The sequence below is a fragment of the Melospiza melodia genome, chromosome 12 (genome assembly GCF_035770615.1).
Source record: "Melospiza melodia melodia isolate bMelMel2 chromosome 12, bMelMel2.pri, whole genome shotgun sequence".
NCBI classification, from domain to species: Eukaryota; Metazoa; Chordata; class Aves; order Passeriformes; family Passerellidae; genus Melospiza; species Melospiza melodia.
This window is the reverse complement of record NC_086205.1, coordinates 4,053,085-4,070,874: the sequence shown is the minus strand read 5'-3', so window position 1 is coordinate 4,070,874 and position 17,790 is coordinate 4,053,085. Positions and strand designations below refer to the sequence as shown.

At 40.9% G+C, this 17,790-nt stretch overlaps 1 protein-coding gene across 2 annotated transcripts in view; it reads left to right on the top strand.

Annotated features, from left to right (window-relative positions):
* The window catches only part of ARHGEF4 (Rho guanine nucleotide exchange factor 4), a 216,522-nt gene that overhangs the window by 24,322 nt on the left and 174,410 nt on the right, over window positions 1-17,790 (top strand). The window contains exon 1 of one of the 2 annotated variants that reach the window (XM_063166464.1): window positions 5,622-5,922. The exons of the other annotated variant lie outside the window; for it this stretch is intronic. Coding sequence (XP_063022534.1) covers window positions 5,884-5,922 — 39 coding nt within the window. The 5' untranslated portion in view covers window positions 5,622-5,883. Of the gene's footprint in view, window positions 1-5,621; window positions 5,923-17,790 lie in introns of those variants that run through there. 2 annotated transcript variants of the gene reach the window in all.

Here is a 17,790-nt window from a genome sequence, read left to right as displayed (position 1 = left end):
CTGTGCCATTCACCTGGCTGGGACATTCTGGAGAATGGTGGGTGGAGAAGCCACTCATGCTGCTTCTTACTGTCTGACCACCAGCAGGACTTCTCCCCAGGCACAGGAGAAATCACAGAAACCTCCTTCTACACTGCATTTAGCTCTCCATTTGTCTGACTTGTTCAGGGTGTCTTTAGGGTAGAATTATCATTTGGGACCTCAGTACTTCTACTCTGGACTTCCTCTGAACTCTGCCAATTCTTCAAGAAAATCTGTTTGGAATTAACTTCACTGGCTTTATTAGGGCCAAAGGCAACTCTTGACCAGTGACTCATTTTATCTCTTTTCTGCAAGGGACTTTTAAATGGACATGAATAAGATCTTTTCTAAATCCATAGCATGAGCTCCCTATTGGACTAGACTGAGAGGCAGCTAACTCTGTGTTACCCATGCCTCTAGTTCAGAAAGAACTTCAGGGATCCAACCAGCTCTGAATTAACCTTGCAAGGTTCAAGGCTCCTGGGTCTCACAGGTGGGCTCAGTCTTGAGTGGAAGTATCAAACTGGAGTAGAAATATCTTCATTTTCATGCCCCTGTGGGTAGGGGCCTGAGGAGGCAGAGACAGCAGTGAGTCCTCCTTTCGGCAGCACCAGCAGCTCCCCATACATACTTTGACAGAACAAACTCCAATCAGGCTTTGATCCATGAGTTTTGATTTTTGCATGAGAAAATTTGCTTTTTGCATGAAATATTTGATTTTTGCATGCTAAGATTTCCTTTATTGTTTTTCTTCAGAAGCTTATAATTCAAATCCACTCTTAAACTGTCCTATCATTTAGAGCATTGTCTGAGGAGTTCTAAGTTAGCTGATTTCCATAAGAAATGGGATTTTGTTGGGCAATGGTGGCCAGTGTTGCTGTCCAGGGATTTAGTTTAGCAGCACAAATGTTCATCCAGCAGAGAGCTGAGGCTGTGGTAAAACACAGAAATAGCTGTCTCAGCTCCCAAAAGCTCAGTTCCCCATTATAAGCCCAGAATCTCTTACCTTCTATGAAGACAGAAAACTTAAATGCTTTGATTACAGGAGGGAAATTCAGAAGGATTTGAAGAGTCCTTGAACCAACATGTTAGGCTACATCAAGAGGTATATTTTCATGATAATGGTAATCAAATGAACTGCCTGAGGGACAAGAAGCAATTACAGTGGAGATGAAAGTGTCTGCCATGATCCTTCAGAAATTAGAATACCTGTTTGGTCACTTAAATCATCATGTGAAGATGCTAATGATGGCTGCCTGCAGCATGTCCCTTCTAACCAGGTCAGGGTGACAGCTTCAAGTTTTCACTCTTGGAGCTTTTGATTTCAGACTGCAGTATTTCAAAACCTGAGAGTCTCTGGATATAAATTAATGTTCCACTGAATCATTTTTAATACCTTATTTAATAGAGCATGGTTATGTCTTTATTGACATGAAAAAAATGAAATCTCTAGGCTTTGTCTTCCAAGGGAAAGGCAACAAAGAGCAAAATTGTTCCTTGAAGGAATCTTGCAGGGGATATGGTGCTCTGGGAAGAGGCAAGAGGGCAGGCCCAGCCTCCATCCTCACTTTGAGCTCTGCATAATGCACACAAGCCTTATCACAGCTGACCTTTGCAGCCATAAAGCAGGAATGATTTCAACATATTTTCCATCATTTAGTTAATTTGGAAGTCAGCCTGACACAATCCACAGAAAACCCAACCATGTCAGACTCAGTGAATGGCACATGAAGTAATCAAATAGTTGAAATGAGGGGAAGAAAATCCTTCCACTAATGCAGTAGTGGAGTTTCAGGGCAGTCACTGCTCTGCCCTCAGAGAATCCTGGTCTCAGTGTTCTGCAAGGTTTAGACAGATATTTTTTGGTTCAGGCACTCCATGGAGCTGCTCTGCTGAAGGCAGTGTCACTTTAAATAGTAACTTTTTGGCTGTGGTGGCAAAAAGCAAAAAGGATATTTTGTTCTGAGTCAGGGATAGTTTTCAGCTGCTGTTCTTTATAAAGCAGAAAAGGCATGTGAATTTTGATAGTGTATCAGCAAGGAAAACGTCAACAGGAGCTGGCCTTGGGCACTTGAGGATTAACAGCTCTGAGCCTGTCCCAAAGAGAATAAATCCTCACTGACCAAATGAAACCTCAGAATCATACACTGAAAAAATGATTGCCACCGTTTTGCAAGTGAAGTGCACGGTGAGTGATAAACTCCTCACTCTGAAAATGGACTTGATAGTAGGGAATTCCAGATTGTTTGCTTTTAAAGGGAGGGGAAAAAATATGAGAGGTTAGCTAGGAAAAAAGCCAGTCTATCAGCAGTAGGCTGACATTCTGGAAAATATAAAGTTTTGGGCATCAGAAAGATTTTTATAGATTTGCAAATCAAAGTTACTATCAAGGACTTAATTAGATGAAGGATTAAGGGGGAAAGATCTTTTAGGTGTTTGCAAATCAAAGTTGTCATCCAGGACTTCATCAGACGTAGGATTAAGGGGGGAAGAAGATCTTTAAGGTGTTTGCACATGTTGTAACCCAGATTGAATAAGGTTGCAGGTACTCTCTAATGCTTTGAGGTTTGTGTGGGGTCACAGTGCATGGTGGGTTTGACATGGGCCAGCTGCCCACCCTGCCACCCTCTATCACCCCCTCCTCAACAGGAAAGGGGAGAAAATGAGAATGGAAAAGATCATGGGTTGAGATAAGGACATTTAACAATTACCATGATGGGCAAAACAGACTCAGCTTTGGGGAAAATGGTGAGATATGATGGGAAACAAAAGCAAAGTGGAAACTCCTCCCCCCACCTCTCCCTTGTTTCCCCCAAGGCTGATATTCCCTCCTTCCTCCCTGGCTTCTCCAGCTTTCCCTGCCTGGCCTGAGGGAATTGGGACTGGGGTTTGTGTCCAGCACAGAGCAGCCCCTTCCCCTCCCAGAGACCCCAGGGCACCTGGTGCAGCCAGTGTTTCCCAGGGCTGGGAAAGGATTTAGGCAGCTCCACAATGATCTGCTAAGATGCAGAATCACACAGGCTTAACTGTTAGAAAGCTTATTGCAATTTTCCTGCAGTTTTGACCAGCAGAGTTCAAATTGTGTTCAAGGAAATGCAGGTTAAGGGAATGCTCTGCAATTTGCACGTCCTGTGTGGTGAATTGAATCAGCCCAAGAAATGTACCAGTCTGAGGGAATGGTCCCAGCTCCTTTACAGAAGGAGCATCCTTATTTCTAGCCCATGAATGAGTGAAGCATGGAAGAATAAGGTGAAGATGAGCAGTTGAACTTTAATTTCAGAAAAGATAACCAATGGCAAGGGGAGTCAAGTCCTTTGGACAATGGCCTGCTTTGGCATGTTGTTTGTAAGAAACATTTCTGTGTAAATTAGAAATACTTGTAGATAAAAACCAGGCAGCAAAAACTTGCCTTTCAACATCTATAGATTCTTATTAAAACCCCCTAATTCAAATATGAATAAAACTTTATTTTCATTTTCATTTGTGAAAAATAAATACCAAGGCACCAGAGAGCTGGGCTTTTCTCAGTGTGCATTTCCTTCTGCTCAGAGTCTGATGTCAGGGCTTGGGGAAGGAATGTTTCACCTGAACCTTGTGAGCACAAGCTGCTAAGTGAATACCAGGAAAGGCATGCAGGAAATAGAAGTGTACCTGCCACTTCTCAAATGAGCAGGTTTTAAAGAGTGAGGGTAATTTCAGAATAAATGAAAAAAAGTAGTATTTCAAAATTATTTAAACTTAAATATTAACAAATCAAAGCATTGAAAATTCACAAGCCAGGCACATTTTCCTCCAAAGAGAATTTTTGAAAACTAACATTGGGTTTTTAGTTGTTTTGAGACTTTTTAGGATTTTTATCTGAAGTTTTCCTTCCATAATTTGGGCCAAAAAATTTCTGACAAAGATTGCTGTGAGTGTATAATATTAACATATGCCTATATTTTAGCTCTAGGATTTAAGGTAAAACACTCCTTTTGCCCATGAGATCATAAGAATTGAAAGGACCAAACTTCACTGAAGCAGTATTGCCATTTGGCAGATCAAACCACAGATGATACTGCATTTGTGCCTTGTGTTGCAATTTAGAAATTATTGGCCTGGTTTCTAACAAGTTATGGGTGTGCCATTCTGTGTGACTGTGGATGCTTAACTCATGCACTTCCCACAATGGCAGAAAAACTGTGCACATGGCCAAGTATGGCTTCCTGCTGTGAAATAATTGATTTTTGCATGAAAAAATCTGATTGACATGTACCACCCAAACATCAGTACACCTGTGTGCAATGGACTAACCAGAAGAGTGGCTGCTGGGGGCTACAGAGGGGTTTGCAGTATAGCAAACCCAAAGTGGGGCTGTGCTTAGGGGGTGCTGGCCCAGAGATCCTGCATTGCACAGGGCAAGTCAAAGTGTGGCCACATTTCCCTTCACAGAGAATCGCAAGGCACAACTGCCCAAGGATTTTCTGGGATTCACCTTCTCGGAACCTCAGAGAAATTAAAAACAATTCTTATCTCATTTACTGCTCCCGTGTTGCTCACAAGTGGAATGCATTGAGGAAGATTGCTTACCTGAAGGGAATTGGTGATTGGATTCTGGTGTGAGTGTTGTGATTCACTGACCAATTGAATCCAGGTGTGTGTGGGGACTGTGGGCTGGCAGCCACGAGATCCTGGGCAGTTGAGTTGGGTGCTTGGCAGATTCAGTTTGGATGTAATGTAATATAGTATAGAATAATATAGCATAATAAAGTGATTATTCAGCCTTCTGATAATGTGGAGTCCTTCTCATCATTCCCCCTGTGCAGGGTTGCCTTGCTTTGCTATATCAAAAAGCAAATCCAGCCTCAGATCTGGGTTTAGCTGTGGATGTGCACTGTGGCACCAGCCATGCTGGGTATGGTGTCCCCCTCCCATCCTGCTGTGCTGGGGCATTGCACATTTCTCTGTTTCCCTTCCTTGTGCCAGCAGTGTGGAGCATCAGAAGCTCCTCTGGAACTACTCCTTAAAACACCTCTTCCTGGTGGCAGGGTTTTGGTAGTTCACACACAGGCCACAGCTAGATTAAAAATAAGTGAAGGCTTGCAGTGTCAGGCTGTGCCTGAGAGTTGCTGTACTGCAGAACGATCTCCTTCTGAGGACTTGCCTGCACTCTGGAGTTGTCTTTAATTCTCAGTGCACTGTGTGAGGAGGCTTTGCAGAACTCTCAGTCCTGGCCACTATTGATTCTTTGCTACGTGACAGAAGTTGCATCTCTGTGCTGCTGAATGTTACTGAAGCACAAATAAATTTAAGGGACTTTAATGCTGAGAGAGAAAAAGACGCAAGTGAAATTACATTTACTTTTCTGCCCTTCAAAAGACTTGTTCTGCAATTTTTCTTCCCTTTAAAGATAGCAACTAGAAAGCTGCCAGTGTGGGAGCCTTTGCTTTTAAATGCTGCAGCAAGTGTAATACTGGGTGAACTTGGAGTTGGCAAAAGCAAAGGCTGGGGGGGATGTACGGGAACATGTGCTGTCCTTTGTAGTTCCAGTTCTTTTAGAAGCACTCACAAATAGCTTTAGTTTCTTTAGCAAATACAATGGCATCATTCTGGGCATGCCTAGTGGAAGTGTTCTGGGGCTAGTAAACTGTGAACAAACCTGTTTGCATTGCTGCACTGCTCAGCACAGCACAGATAAGCCCTAATTGTTATGCAACTCCTTAGCATAAGCTCCTGGCATGGCTCATATGCTTCCCTTGTACTAAGACTGTCCAAAATAGCAACAAGAAAGCATGTAACTAAAGACACAGCAGGAGTGTAGGAATTCACCCAGGCCTTGGATGTTGTAAAGATTGAACAATTCTTCATTTTGAGCTCTCCAAAATGCTAAGCATAATGTATTTTCTTCGGAGCTTCTTCAAGGTAAGCACTTTCAAACTTTTCCTGTTTGTTTGGTTTAGTTTTGTTTTGACGGGAGAGAAACTTGGATTTGAAGACTTTGTGCAGGAGTGTAGAAAGTAGTTTTCTTGAGAACTGATGCCCAGTAAGCAAATGCACTCACCAGGTTTGCAATTTGCTTTGCTGTGTTAACATCTGATTTGTAGAGGGTGCTTGTTTGCAGCTACCATGAAAGAGAAACACTTGTTGTGGGTTTGAGAGATTCTCATATGATGGAAACCATGAAATTTATGGTGTAAGCTACGCCCATCAACTGGCAGTTGTTAGCAGTGAAGGATGCATTTTATGAGACAACCCCAATTCTTAACTTCTGATTTTATTAGGACTTCTTGAAGTGTTTTTTGTATTTTAAATGTGCCAAAATGAGCAATCGAACACTAACATAATTAAAAATCTTTTAGGTACAAAATACATTATAAATGGTTGCAAATAAGTGTAAGTTCATATGAAAAAACCAGACCAAATATCTAATGTTCAGTGGTGTGTATGTAACTCTCTGGGGACAGTTTTTTTTGTGAGCCTGAGTAAGTTCTGTGGCAGAGGCTGTGCTGCTGCTGGGCTGCAAGAGCTGTGTGAGATCTGAGCCCCAGCTGTGCCTGTCACCCTGCCCAGAGTCACAGCACAGGCTGCAGGTTTTGGTAGAAGTGTGCACTGGGAAATGCAGAGGTGATTTGGAGAAGTGTGGGTCAAAGGAATGAAAGTTTAATCAGATTAGAGAATATTGGATTATTCTGAGATCTAAAATGTTAGAATTTGAAGCTCAACAGAGAATTATGCTAACTTAGAAGAATACTTAAGAAATAGAATAACTGTAGTGAGATGAATTCCAGATTCTCATTGTGTTGTCACTTGCACATTTGCATGCCAAACTGCTTCTTGATAAAGTAAACTGCAGGACTGCAGCTGCAGTGCAAAGCCAGCAGTGAATCTAACACAGAATTGTTCTGTGGAGAGCAACTGCTGTTGGAAAGAAATATGAGAAAAAGCTTAATTTTGCTCCTAAGATATATAGCTACAATTAGCACGTGCAACCACCTGATTGTTCATGGGAAACAAGTACCACTCCTAAGGAGGTGAACCCCATTTTCTGCAGCCTTTCTTGGGGACATTGTATAGAACTGACCTTAAAAAATTGCTTACACTTGGTTTGAAAATATCTACTCAGTTTTTTCTGAATTACAGTGTTACTCTAAACACTGAATTCTTTGAGAGATAAAAGTGAGGCACAGGAAAAATACAATGGGAAAGTTTTTCTCTGTCACTGGGATATGGCTACTGACTCATCATAGTTGCATACTTGCTGTTTTATAACATGACAAGTCTTGACTTTCAAAAATTTTAGCATAAATCATTCTGCTAAAGTGTATGTAAATATCCTCCTTCACATGGGAGAGTAGACACTTCTCTGCACTTACAGGAGTATATTTCTCTATAAAGACCAGTCATCTACAGTCATCAGTTTGAGAAAAACAGGACAAAGTAAAACTGTTGGCTGTCAGCTGTGTTATGATGATTACTGGATTCATCCTGAATCATTTCATTGTAACAGCTTTGTGCCATCTCTGTTGGTTTCAGTTTGAGAAAGTTCATGCCTGTGAACTTCATTCTGCATTCGTTGACTTAAATCTAACAGTCAGCTAAGTAGGTCAAACTATGTCTGAAATGGAGGAAAAATTAACACCATTCCAATGCCAGTTTCTTCATTGTTTTCCGTTAAGTTTTCTTGAAATAGAAAGCTCTTAACTGAAAGCTGGCCAAAATACCTAGAGCCAAAATACCTACCAAATATCTAGAGCTGTGTTTTAGAGGTCCTGTGCCCACCATGCTGCACTCTGATGTTCTTATGACGTGGTGGGATGACCCAAATAGCTTGAAATGCAGCCTTAGGCCTCAGCTATGTATCTCATTAGGATTTTAGCTACTAAAATCCCTGTGTCCATGCCTGGGAACTTTAAAAGTATCACCCTCATCTGACTGGAAAAATCCCAAGTAGGCTGGGCCAAATAGCAATAAACCAATAAACCTGCCCCTGGCTTTGGGATAAATGCTGCCATGGCAGAGTTACTGTGGTGCCCCTTGTCTTCCTCAGGAAGCTGTATCAGCTCCTTTGCTGATGGCAGGAGCGGGAGGAAGTGGAAATAGCATAAACCTTTAAATTACAAATACAATTAAAAAACAATAGCATAAACTCCCTAGAGCTGGGGGCAAGACAGTGGGGCAGAGCTGGTAGGAAGGAGTTCAGAACCCTCTGCCTCCCCCTGTTTGTGTCTGTTCAAGGCTTTCCTAGCACAGGACTGAGTGTGCAGCACACAACTCCACCATGGTGCCTTTCAAGCAGACACAAAATTGCATGAACATCTCATCTTAGCAGGTTGGTTGTTACATCTTGGCCAATCAAGTTTTTTGTCTCAAATAATAATTAATTTAAAGGCCTCATTTTTTTTTCCTTTGATTGTCCTAAGAGAAATGGAAACAATATTGGAGTTGTTGGCAATGTGTTACTGCATGTGTTTGAGCTGCTGGTTTTTCTCACTTATTTAAGTAATTCTCTAATTAAAATATATCATGTGACTGTTCACTGGGTATGAAAATATTTGGTTTTGACTGAAAATATGCAGAAATGAAAGTGTAAGTCTTATTGAATAAAAAGTCATAAATGGCTCACATGAGCCACAACTGGTTTTTTGAGAAGTGTGACAACAAAGTTTATGGAAACAACTTCTTGCTTCCTTTAACTTTAAAACCAGAAGATGCTGATTAATACTGCTGGTTTTCATAATGATGGCCACAATAAGAATCATGTTTTCATATGGCAGGGAGCATTTCAAAACAGGCAGCCTGTTGCAGTCATTTCCAATTCCTCTCTAATGCCACTGGTACTGCAGTAAACAAGGCACGGTGCAGATTTGCCACTAATACCTTTAATGCCTCTAAAATAGTACACCTATTGTTCTCTCTGAACCAAAGCTCCAGGCCACTAATACCAGCTAAACAGTTCCTGGCCACTTGAAAAGGCCAGTGTGTGCCTCAGCAGGATGGCTGTGTCACCAGCTGCACCCAGAGATTTTGGGAGCCCTGCTGCTGTCATAGGAAGCAGCAATGCACAGCTGTGGAACATCCTAAATTTCTATCAGATTTTGCATTCAAAGTGTTGGACATTTCTCTCTCCTTGGCCATAAATTTAATTTAATTCTGCTTTGAATTAAATGAAAATCATTTAATGATTAACCTGGGAAAATCATCTCCCTGGTTAGATTTGCAGCCCATCCAGCTTTGACTTTGGATCTGAGCCAAACTTTGCTGTTTTTCTCTTTAAGCAATGTGCCAAACTTGCATTTACACAAATTGAACTGAAGAGTTTGTTCACAATTTATGGGTTTTTCTGAAGGAACTTTTGTTCTGATTTAAGAAATCAAGGGCCATATTAGTACTAGTTTTAGATCTTGCATGCATTTCACTGGATATTCACCAATCCTGAAACTTTTTGTTCCCACCTAAGCTTTGTGGTTTAGTTCCTTTTTTGTGACCATCAATTTTTTCCTGGGCTAATCTTTGTTATTCTCAGCCTTGGCACCTGTAAGATAACTGTGAAAAAATGAGCACTAAAATACTGTCTGGTTACTCTGCTGCTGCTTTTTCCCTTCAAGTGAAAGAGCAGAGATTTCTAAAACACAGTCCTGATTTTGGTTGGATCTGTGCCAGACATTTAACAGAGGCAGGGACCCTGCTGAATGGACATGGCCTTGGAAAGTCAGAATGTTTCTCATTGAAAATGTCCCTTGTTATCTGCAGAAGCTTTGGTTCTGTTGTGTGCACTTGTAACATTGCATTGCGTGGGGCCATGTCCTCACTGTAACAAATTTGGCTGAGTAATGGCTGTGGCTGTTTTAGGTTTTGTGTGGATAATTCAGGTTTTGCCTAAAAATTAGTTATGAATGTAACTGGAGCTGTTCTAAACATGTGTTTATCAGTTGTTTGTGATCTAATCTTCATGATGTGGTGTATTAATGAGCAGTTCCAGCTGTCAGGCAGGCAGATGCCACACAGGTATCTTAACCTGATCTTTGGCACCCTGTGAGTGTGTGGAGGTTCCAATCTCCTGGCCAGTGAGGTCACTCTGTACTCTGGGATTTCTGTGCACTGATGCTGCAGCTTTCTAAATAGCAACAAAAAGTATCAGGAACAAACAGAACATTTCGGCTGGCTGGGAACTGCTTTCTTGCAAAACTGGCTGAAGAAGACTGTCAGTGTTTATTTAATGAACTTCTTGTAGCATAAATTAAACCAAGAGAGCGTTGAGCTGGAGCTAAAGTGACAATCCCAGAATGTCAGCTTAGATCTTACAGCAACGTTTGCAGCAACTCACACTACCTGAGCAACAACTCTGCAAGTAATATCAGAATACACGCCTCTTCATTGAAAACTTAAAGAGGGTTGCTAGTGTCTCATTTAATATGCAAAAACAACACATTTGAATGATTGAAGATATGGTTGTAAGAACCCCCAGGATATATTGGCATGTAGAATGGATATTGCAGTCAATGCTGGGAGTATTTGTCCTTGCAAAAATACAAAATGAATTTTACTGAAGTTTTTAGGTGCTTTTAAAAAGACAGCTGTTTTAGGAACATAGATTCATGTATAAAATGCCTCTGTGAAGATCCTGCTTTCAGGGGGACTGAAGCAGCTGTAGACAAATACTTTTCAGGTGAGATAATCACAAACTCTAAATTTTGCCCAAAGAAAGTAGCATGCCTTGACTAGAAGTGTTTTCCACTGAGACAAGCAATATGATGGCCAGAGTTAAATTTTCAAATAGTATCCTTGATACAAGAAAGAATGGAAATGCACACATTTTATCCTTGCAATGGCTTCCCTCTAAAAAACATTGTGTCCCAGAACTGAATTAAAGAGAAGAGTGTATGGCAAATCATCAGGATTGGGAATTCCTCATCACAAACTATTATGTTGTACTTTCTTAAAACAAAAATTATGTACAGTGCATGGCAATGGGTAGTCTTCATGCAGAAAATAAAAGCTATAATGCAGGAAAGAATGTGATACCAGATGAGGATATAGGAGATGTCCACTTCTGTATCAAAAGCAAATAATTTGGTGAGGTTTACCTAAGAGTTCACGTATCAGAAGATTAAAATAAGCCTGAAAAGACTATTGACTGAAAAAATGGATGAGGTTTGGATCAATTGTAATTACTGGGTCAGGAAACAAGATGTCAGATTGGCTCTGACTCTTTTAAGGAAGGAATGCATTTTGCCTGGAGAGGCTTAAGGACATACAAAGGAAAGATAGTATGCCTTTGTATGCAAACCATCTGAATAATGAAAAGACAGAGTCTCTGAAGCACTAATGCATCTTTGGGAGTAATAGAAACTGGAATTTATGACAGCCAGGTAATTCCTGATTAACCTGCCTGCGTGTATGTACATTAAAAGGGGTGATGCACACACATTCTTCCTCGTATGAAACACTGCTGCAGGAGCTGGGTTGTCTTCATCCTCAATACAAGAGTGCTATCATCAGTCTAGGAGAGTGGAACAAATTCTGTATCCAAATTATTAACATTTGCAATTAATACTTGTTTCAGTATATATTAAGGACTGTCAATTTTAAGGCAGGACAGATCCATGATTTACATGGCAGAGACTAGACACTAAAATATAACAATGATTAAAAATGTAACAATGGTTACAATTACAATGCATCCATTGTCAGGAATTAACAGATATATCCATTTGCTCAGACCTTTAACTGAGAATCACTTTGGCTTCTTGGCCACTAGGATCAGTTTCATTTTGCACCTCTGTGTGTGACAGCATACATTGTTTGTAGCCTCCACAAGGATCATCAAGTCCAACTCAGAAAAACACCCCCAAACCCAAAAACCAACTAACCAACCAACAAATGTGGCCCATTAAGAGAGTACATGGGAAAAGTGATATCCAAGAGGGAAGAATGGTTTGCTTACAGGTGAAAGTGCAGGGAAGGTCCTGAAAGTCTTGGTCAGCTTTTGTGTAATCAAAGCTTGTGTTATGTTGAGATCAAGATTTCCTGCAAGGTGGCCTTTGGTGCCTTTTGGCCATTGGTACAGTTTCCCAAATCACCAGAATGATGGCATTGATGGCTCTGTTCCAAGGAGTTCAGGCTGCTTGGGAGCCACAATTTTCTTTTGCCTTCAGAGATGGAATCCTGCACAGCTAGAGTAGGTCTTGAGGCTGAGAAACTTCTAGCGACATTATTGAGGTCATACAGATGAGTGTGTAATTAGTTAGATAAACAGAGTTTCAATTAACATGATTGCAATCTAGTAGCACTTAAATAGTGCTCCTCAAGCAAAGGATTCCACCCTGTACACAGCCTATACATGAAGAATGAGACTCCGTGTGATTAAACCACCCCACACAGTTAAACATTACCAGAACCTATACATAGCCTTAGGTTCAACTTTTGACCCCACAAGAGTTATTGCCTGAATGAAAATCCCAGGAGACAAGGCAGGAATTTGCATCAGATTAATTGCCAATGACAATGTTTTGGTGGTTTTATGCAAAATACAAGAAGATTAAAATAATGCACAGAGCCTTGCAACACGCCAGCACTCCTTGGCCAGGGCAGCCTTCCTGTGGCACCTCAGCCAGCTGCAGCTGGGCCTCTGGAGGCATTGTGGATAATTAGCTGAGCTGCTTCTCAGCTGAAGCAGCATCTTTCAGATTACACACACACAACTAAGGTGAAATAGTGCTTCTCTCTTCAGACTCCTCTCTTGCCAAAATTGAAGGTGGAAATTCAGGCAAGCCTTGCTCCAGCAGTGAATGACTCCTCCTCCTTCTTCTTCTAAGACTGCTCTGTGTCAAACCCCTCTGCTGAGCCAATTTTCTACCCTGGTGCTAAATAGGTAGGGGCTAATGAGCAATCTGTTACTCTTGGAAATCTCCCGTGGTAGGTGTACCACAGATACACTTGCCAGGTGATGGACACTGTTTAATTCTGAGTGAAATGCTACCTGGTCATATATGTGACCTTTCTGTAAAACAGAGCAAGTGCTCTTCCTCTTCAGTGCAGTCTCACAAGCATCTCTGCTTCCTGGTACTAACAAATTCTGCGTTTAAAACAGTTTTGTGGTCATGGAGCCTTGCTTGCAGAGGATGGCTCTCTCTGCTGGCTGAGATTTAGCATTTTCAATAGACAACTTTTTGATCAAACTTGGGATGTGGCCAGTTTTCAGTACAACTTCAGCAAGTCTCTTTGTAGCAGGTGAGCATCAAGCCCTCAGTACTCCCTGTGGCTTATTAAAGAGCTTAAGTATAATAATTTAAGAAGCAAATAAACAATAGTATAAAGAAACCAAAGTTTGAATAAAAATATTTTTTTGAAAAGCAACAACAACAACAAAAACAAAAAGAATTTGATGTACTTTCAGATGAATATTCAGAAATTAAGGAATTAAGATTGGGTTAGAAATGGTTTTTTCTGCAGTTCTGGGACAGGAAGAAATTCTTTCCCTTCACAGTGTGTCCTGTAGTGAGGGCAAGCTGCTGCAGTATACAGAAGGATTGAATTCTTGTCTGCTTCTCAAATTCTAGCTTATATTATGGATATATATATATATATATATATTCCATTTTTTTCCTTGACATTTAAATGGCAAATACATGTCATTAAATGGTATTTGGGATATTATTTTTGTATTTTCATGACAATTAAGTTCCATGAGTTGAAAGTCTTAGAGATCTCTATAGTAGGAATGGTATAAAATCATGGAAAGGCATTGAGATAATTTCAATCATGAGTAAGGGTAATAATATCTTTTCAAAGTCAATCTTTTGTGCTATCTAATAAACAGGACCCCTCTGTTGTTTTCTTTATTCTAGATTTCAGTTAATCAAATGCCATAATGCCGTGGCAATAGAATATTAGCAGACATCCCATGATAAAAAAATCCATTCTAGCTTCAGGAGATATCTTGTGACAGGTGGCTTTACATATTTGTCACCAATTACAATGAAGACAATTCTGCCTTCAGAGGGAGTGTCTGTTCAGGAGGTGCAGACCCTGCAGCCACCTCTGCTGCCCACACTGAGGGAGAGTGGGACAGTCAGGGATTGATGGCCCAGCAAAAGCTGCTCCTGTGCCTGGGCAGAGAGAACTGAGCCTGTACAGAGCTGCTGCTGCCATGTCTGTGCTCCCCCCCTGCTGCCACCCTGCAACTGGTACAATTGAAATTTGAAATTAACTCTCCTGAATCAGCATTTTATTTTATTTTATTTTATTTTATTTTATTTTATTTTATTTTATTTTATTTTATTTTATTTTATTTTATTTTATTTTATTTTATTTTATTTTTAATTTTATTTAATTTCATTCCATTTCATTTCATTTTGGAACAGCTGGATGATTTATTACAGAAGATCTGTAAATGCTACCTTATTTCAATTTTGATTAACTTTGGAAGAATCAAGCTACTTGATTACTTTTCCCTCCTTTATAAAATGAACTAGTTTTCTGATCCACAAAGAACATTTAATAATCCTACAGGTAATGCTGTGTGGCTCCTGAATGAAGATGGAAAATACTTGTAAAATTCCCTTTATAAGTTTATAGCAAAGCTGGTCATTCTGGGCTGCTACAACAATATACACACAATAACGTGTGTAAATATGTAATTACATAATGTATGCACTCATACATTGCTGTAATCAACCACTGCATCCAAATAAAGTTAAAAGTACAGATCCTGTCTGTCTGTAGGAAAGCCAGAGCAGGGCCCTTGCAGTCCCACCCTGGCAGCTGCTGCTGTGGAGATGAGCAGCCACAGGCTGGGATTTTGTTTCTGGGTTCACTGCCAGTATAACAGAGCTGATAACACCATGTTAGAGAAATGAAATGAACCACAGCCCTGAATATTTTTGTGCCTCTCCCTCTTCTTCTTACTTTGCTTGTCCTCTATGAGAGACAACTGCTCACTTTGAAAATTTTAAGAGGTTTATTGAACCTTAACAAAAATACAGCAAAGGACTGCATAAGGAAAAAGCTGCAGCGCTGGGAGCTGCCCCTCATGCACACCAATGGCCAGTTCCCTTCAAGATGGATGCTCAGTGTTTTACACCCCTGGGGTTGCATCAGCCAGCCCTGGCCCCTCCCAGAGTCTGTCAGGCAGCTCTCCTTTGCCATTTATCAGTGCAAACTGCTTTCCTGTCACTGCATTGGAGCTCAGGTGTTGCCATGCCCACCCCCTGAGCACCCCCAAGCTTTTCCATTCCCACTGCCCCATGCAAGGGACACCTGTGCAGCTTCTTTGTACCTGTCCCAGACAGCCCAGGCTGTGTGATGGCAACAATGCAGGGGGAAAGGGAACTGTGGGGAGAGCAGAGGGCATCTGAACTACAATAACATAACTGTACATCACTAAAGCTTTTATTAATATTCACACAACAGTTGTCTTTTAATTGTGAGAGCCAATCATCTCATTATCCATCTATAACACCCTCCAAATGCAACAGCTAATGGACAAGAGAGCCCCATGCAGAAATCAGATTATTTGCTTCTTCAGCTCTTTTTTATCTCTCTGGGGAGAGCTCAGTGCTGCTGGCTGCATTCTGCCAGCTCGGCAGGTTCAGCTGGAGCTCGGGGCTGTCCCTGAGCTTTGTTCAGCTCCATCCCAGGGGCTGTCTGTGCTGGGACATCAGCCTCTGCACCTTCCTTCTCCTGGCTCTGAACAGCAAACTCCTGGAACATGTGCTGTGCACAGCTCTGGAAGGAGGAAGAGAAGCCAAAGTCAGCTTGTTCTCCTAGAAGCCTTACTCTATGTGAAGAAATAATTTAAGGCTGTTGCTAAAATCCATGTCCTTGTACCCTGCACCTGACCTCTCCCTGGTAATGCATCACGCAGCGGGCGGTAAGAGCAGGGGCCCTCACCCCTGTGTTTGCAATGCTCTTTCCTTCCTGCTCTTGCTGGGTTGATACTTTCAGCTGCCCATCAGTCAGGCACCAGAAGGTAATATAGCAGGTCTCTGCCAGAAAGCCTGAAAGAACTGTAATCGTTGTTGTTTGCAGTGTCTTAAACTTTTTCTAATTAATTTCCATTTTTTGTCCGTTTGTTTTTGAACCCCTGTGGCATTTGTTTCTCAGCAGGACTTCTGAAATAGGCCAAATTTTACCTTGCTTACTGTTTATTTATCCAAATCATGATGAAGGCTTTTGTAAAAGCAATTTCTATCTGATCTTGGTGTATCATTCATAGCTTTCCTAAGGCTGAGTTTCCATGACAACTAATTAATAAAGATTAGCTTTTCTTATGGAGCGTAAGACTCAAGTACATCTTGTTTTGTGATGTAGATAATCTCTCGATCTTGTTTTGGAGGCTGGGTTTGTCACAGAGATGCCACAGGCAATCTGTTCTGATTTACAGCCAGACTTGGATGACCATTAGGGGTGAAATCTTTCAGACAGTTTTTATTTTCCCAGTTCTTCCATTTGTCCACTTGCTCATTTTTTACCTGTCCTGGGTAGGTGAGAGTTCCACAGCCTCTTTTGGTTTGAAGGACAGAGAAGGAAAACACACTTTTAAACTTTTTCTAATTTTAAATTAGCTGAAGAACATTCTAGATCTACAGGCAAATTATAACAAAATGTTTAGTTGAAATACATGCAGCCATATTGCTAATAATATAAAAGGGTGTCATCATGCAGTGTAACATAGTCCTTATATTCCCTTAAAATAATTCTCAATCTATAACATACTTGCTATATCATTGAAAGGTATTATTGGAACTTCAAAAACAGGCTGGATTTTGAATTGCTTTCAGTACTAAGACACAAATACTTAATTTCATACTTAAACTTTTCTCAACTGTGAAGTTGCTGACAAGGCTGTTATTTTCGTTTCATGGGAAAAGGGAAGACAGGGATCAAAGCTTCCTTATTCTTAAGGACTTTTATGATCAACTGTGCTTGGGCAACATCTGCTGTGTGTTTCAAACACTCTTGAGTGACATTTGCCTGAATGGGAACCCATTTGGTTTTTTGTAAGGGTGAGCCAGGGACAATCTGAGGCTTTACAATTGATTTTACTCAGATATTTGGCCAAACTGAAACTCATTTTATTAGCTAAAACGAAGAGTTTTAGCAGAGGAGGGCTTTAGATGAAATCAAAGATGGTGTGCTTCTATCACACAAGAATATAATCTTTTTGTCCATGCATTTCTTGTCTTTCTGGATCAAAACTCCACCAAACAAATAAGAATGTCTTAAGCTTTGGGGTTGATCTCTCTTTCTGTGCCTTACCTTTTTGAATCAGTGAAGTACTTCTTGGCAGCTCTTGAGGTTATGTCAATCCCACGTTAAGCCATGAGAAAATTCTCCCAGTGAAAATAGAGCAGGGATATGTAAGAGTGGAGCAGCTCTCCAGTGACTACTCAAGAGTTACCTTCAGCAAAAGGCTTTGCTTCATCTTGACTTGTGTACCTCCTTATTGGGCAAAGCATTTTCACAAGTGAAATCCTTTTTTCTGCTGACACTGAGTTCTAGACTTGTTGGTTTGGCTGCACCTTTCAGCAAGCCAGCAGGTACCTGGTGATGTGCTCACAATAGACTGAGCTGCATTTATCTATCATAAACCCTTTGCCAAAAAGCCAGTCTTAAAAAGATCTGAAACAAATCTCTCCTGAATAGATTTATTTTATCCTTCCTTTGAAAGAGCAGGCTTTCTCCCTAGGCTTGTAAGCAATGAGCAAGACCTGACTGATGAAACTTTTCCACATGGTCTCCCTGCAGCCATTCAGTGCTGCATCCTATTTGCATGAACAGTGCCAAGTA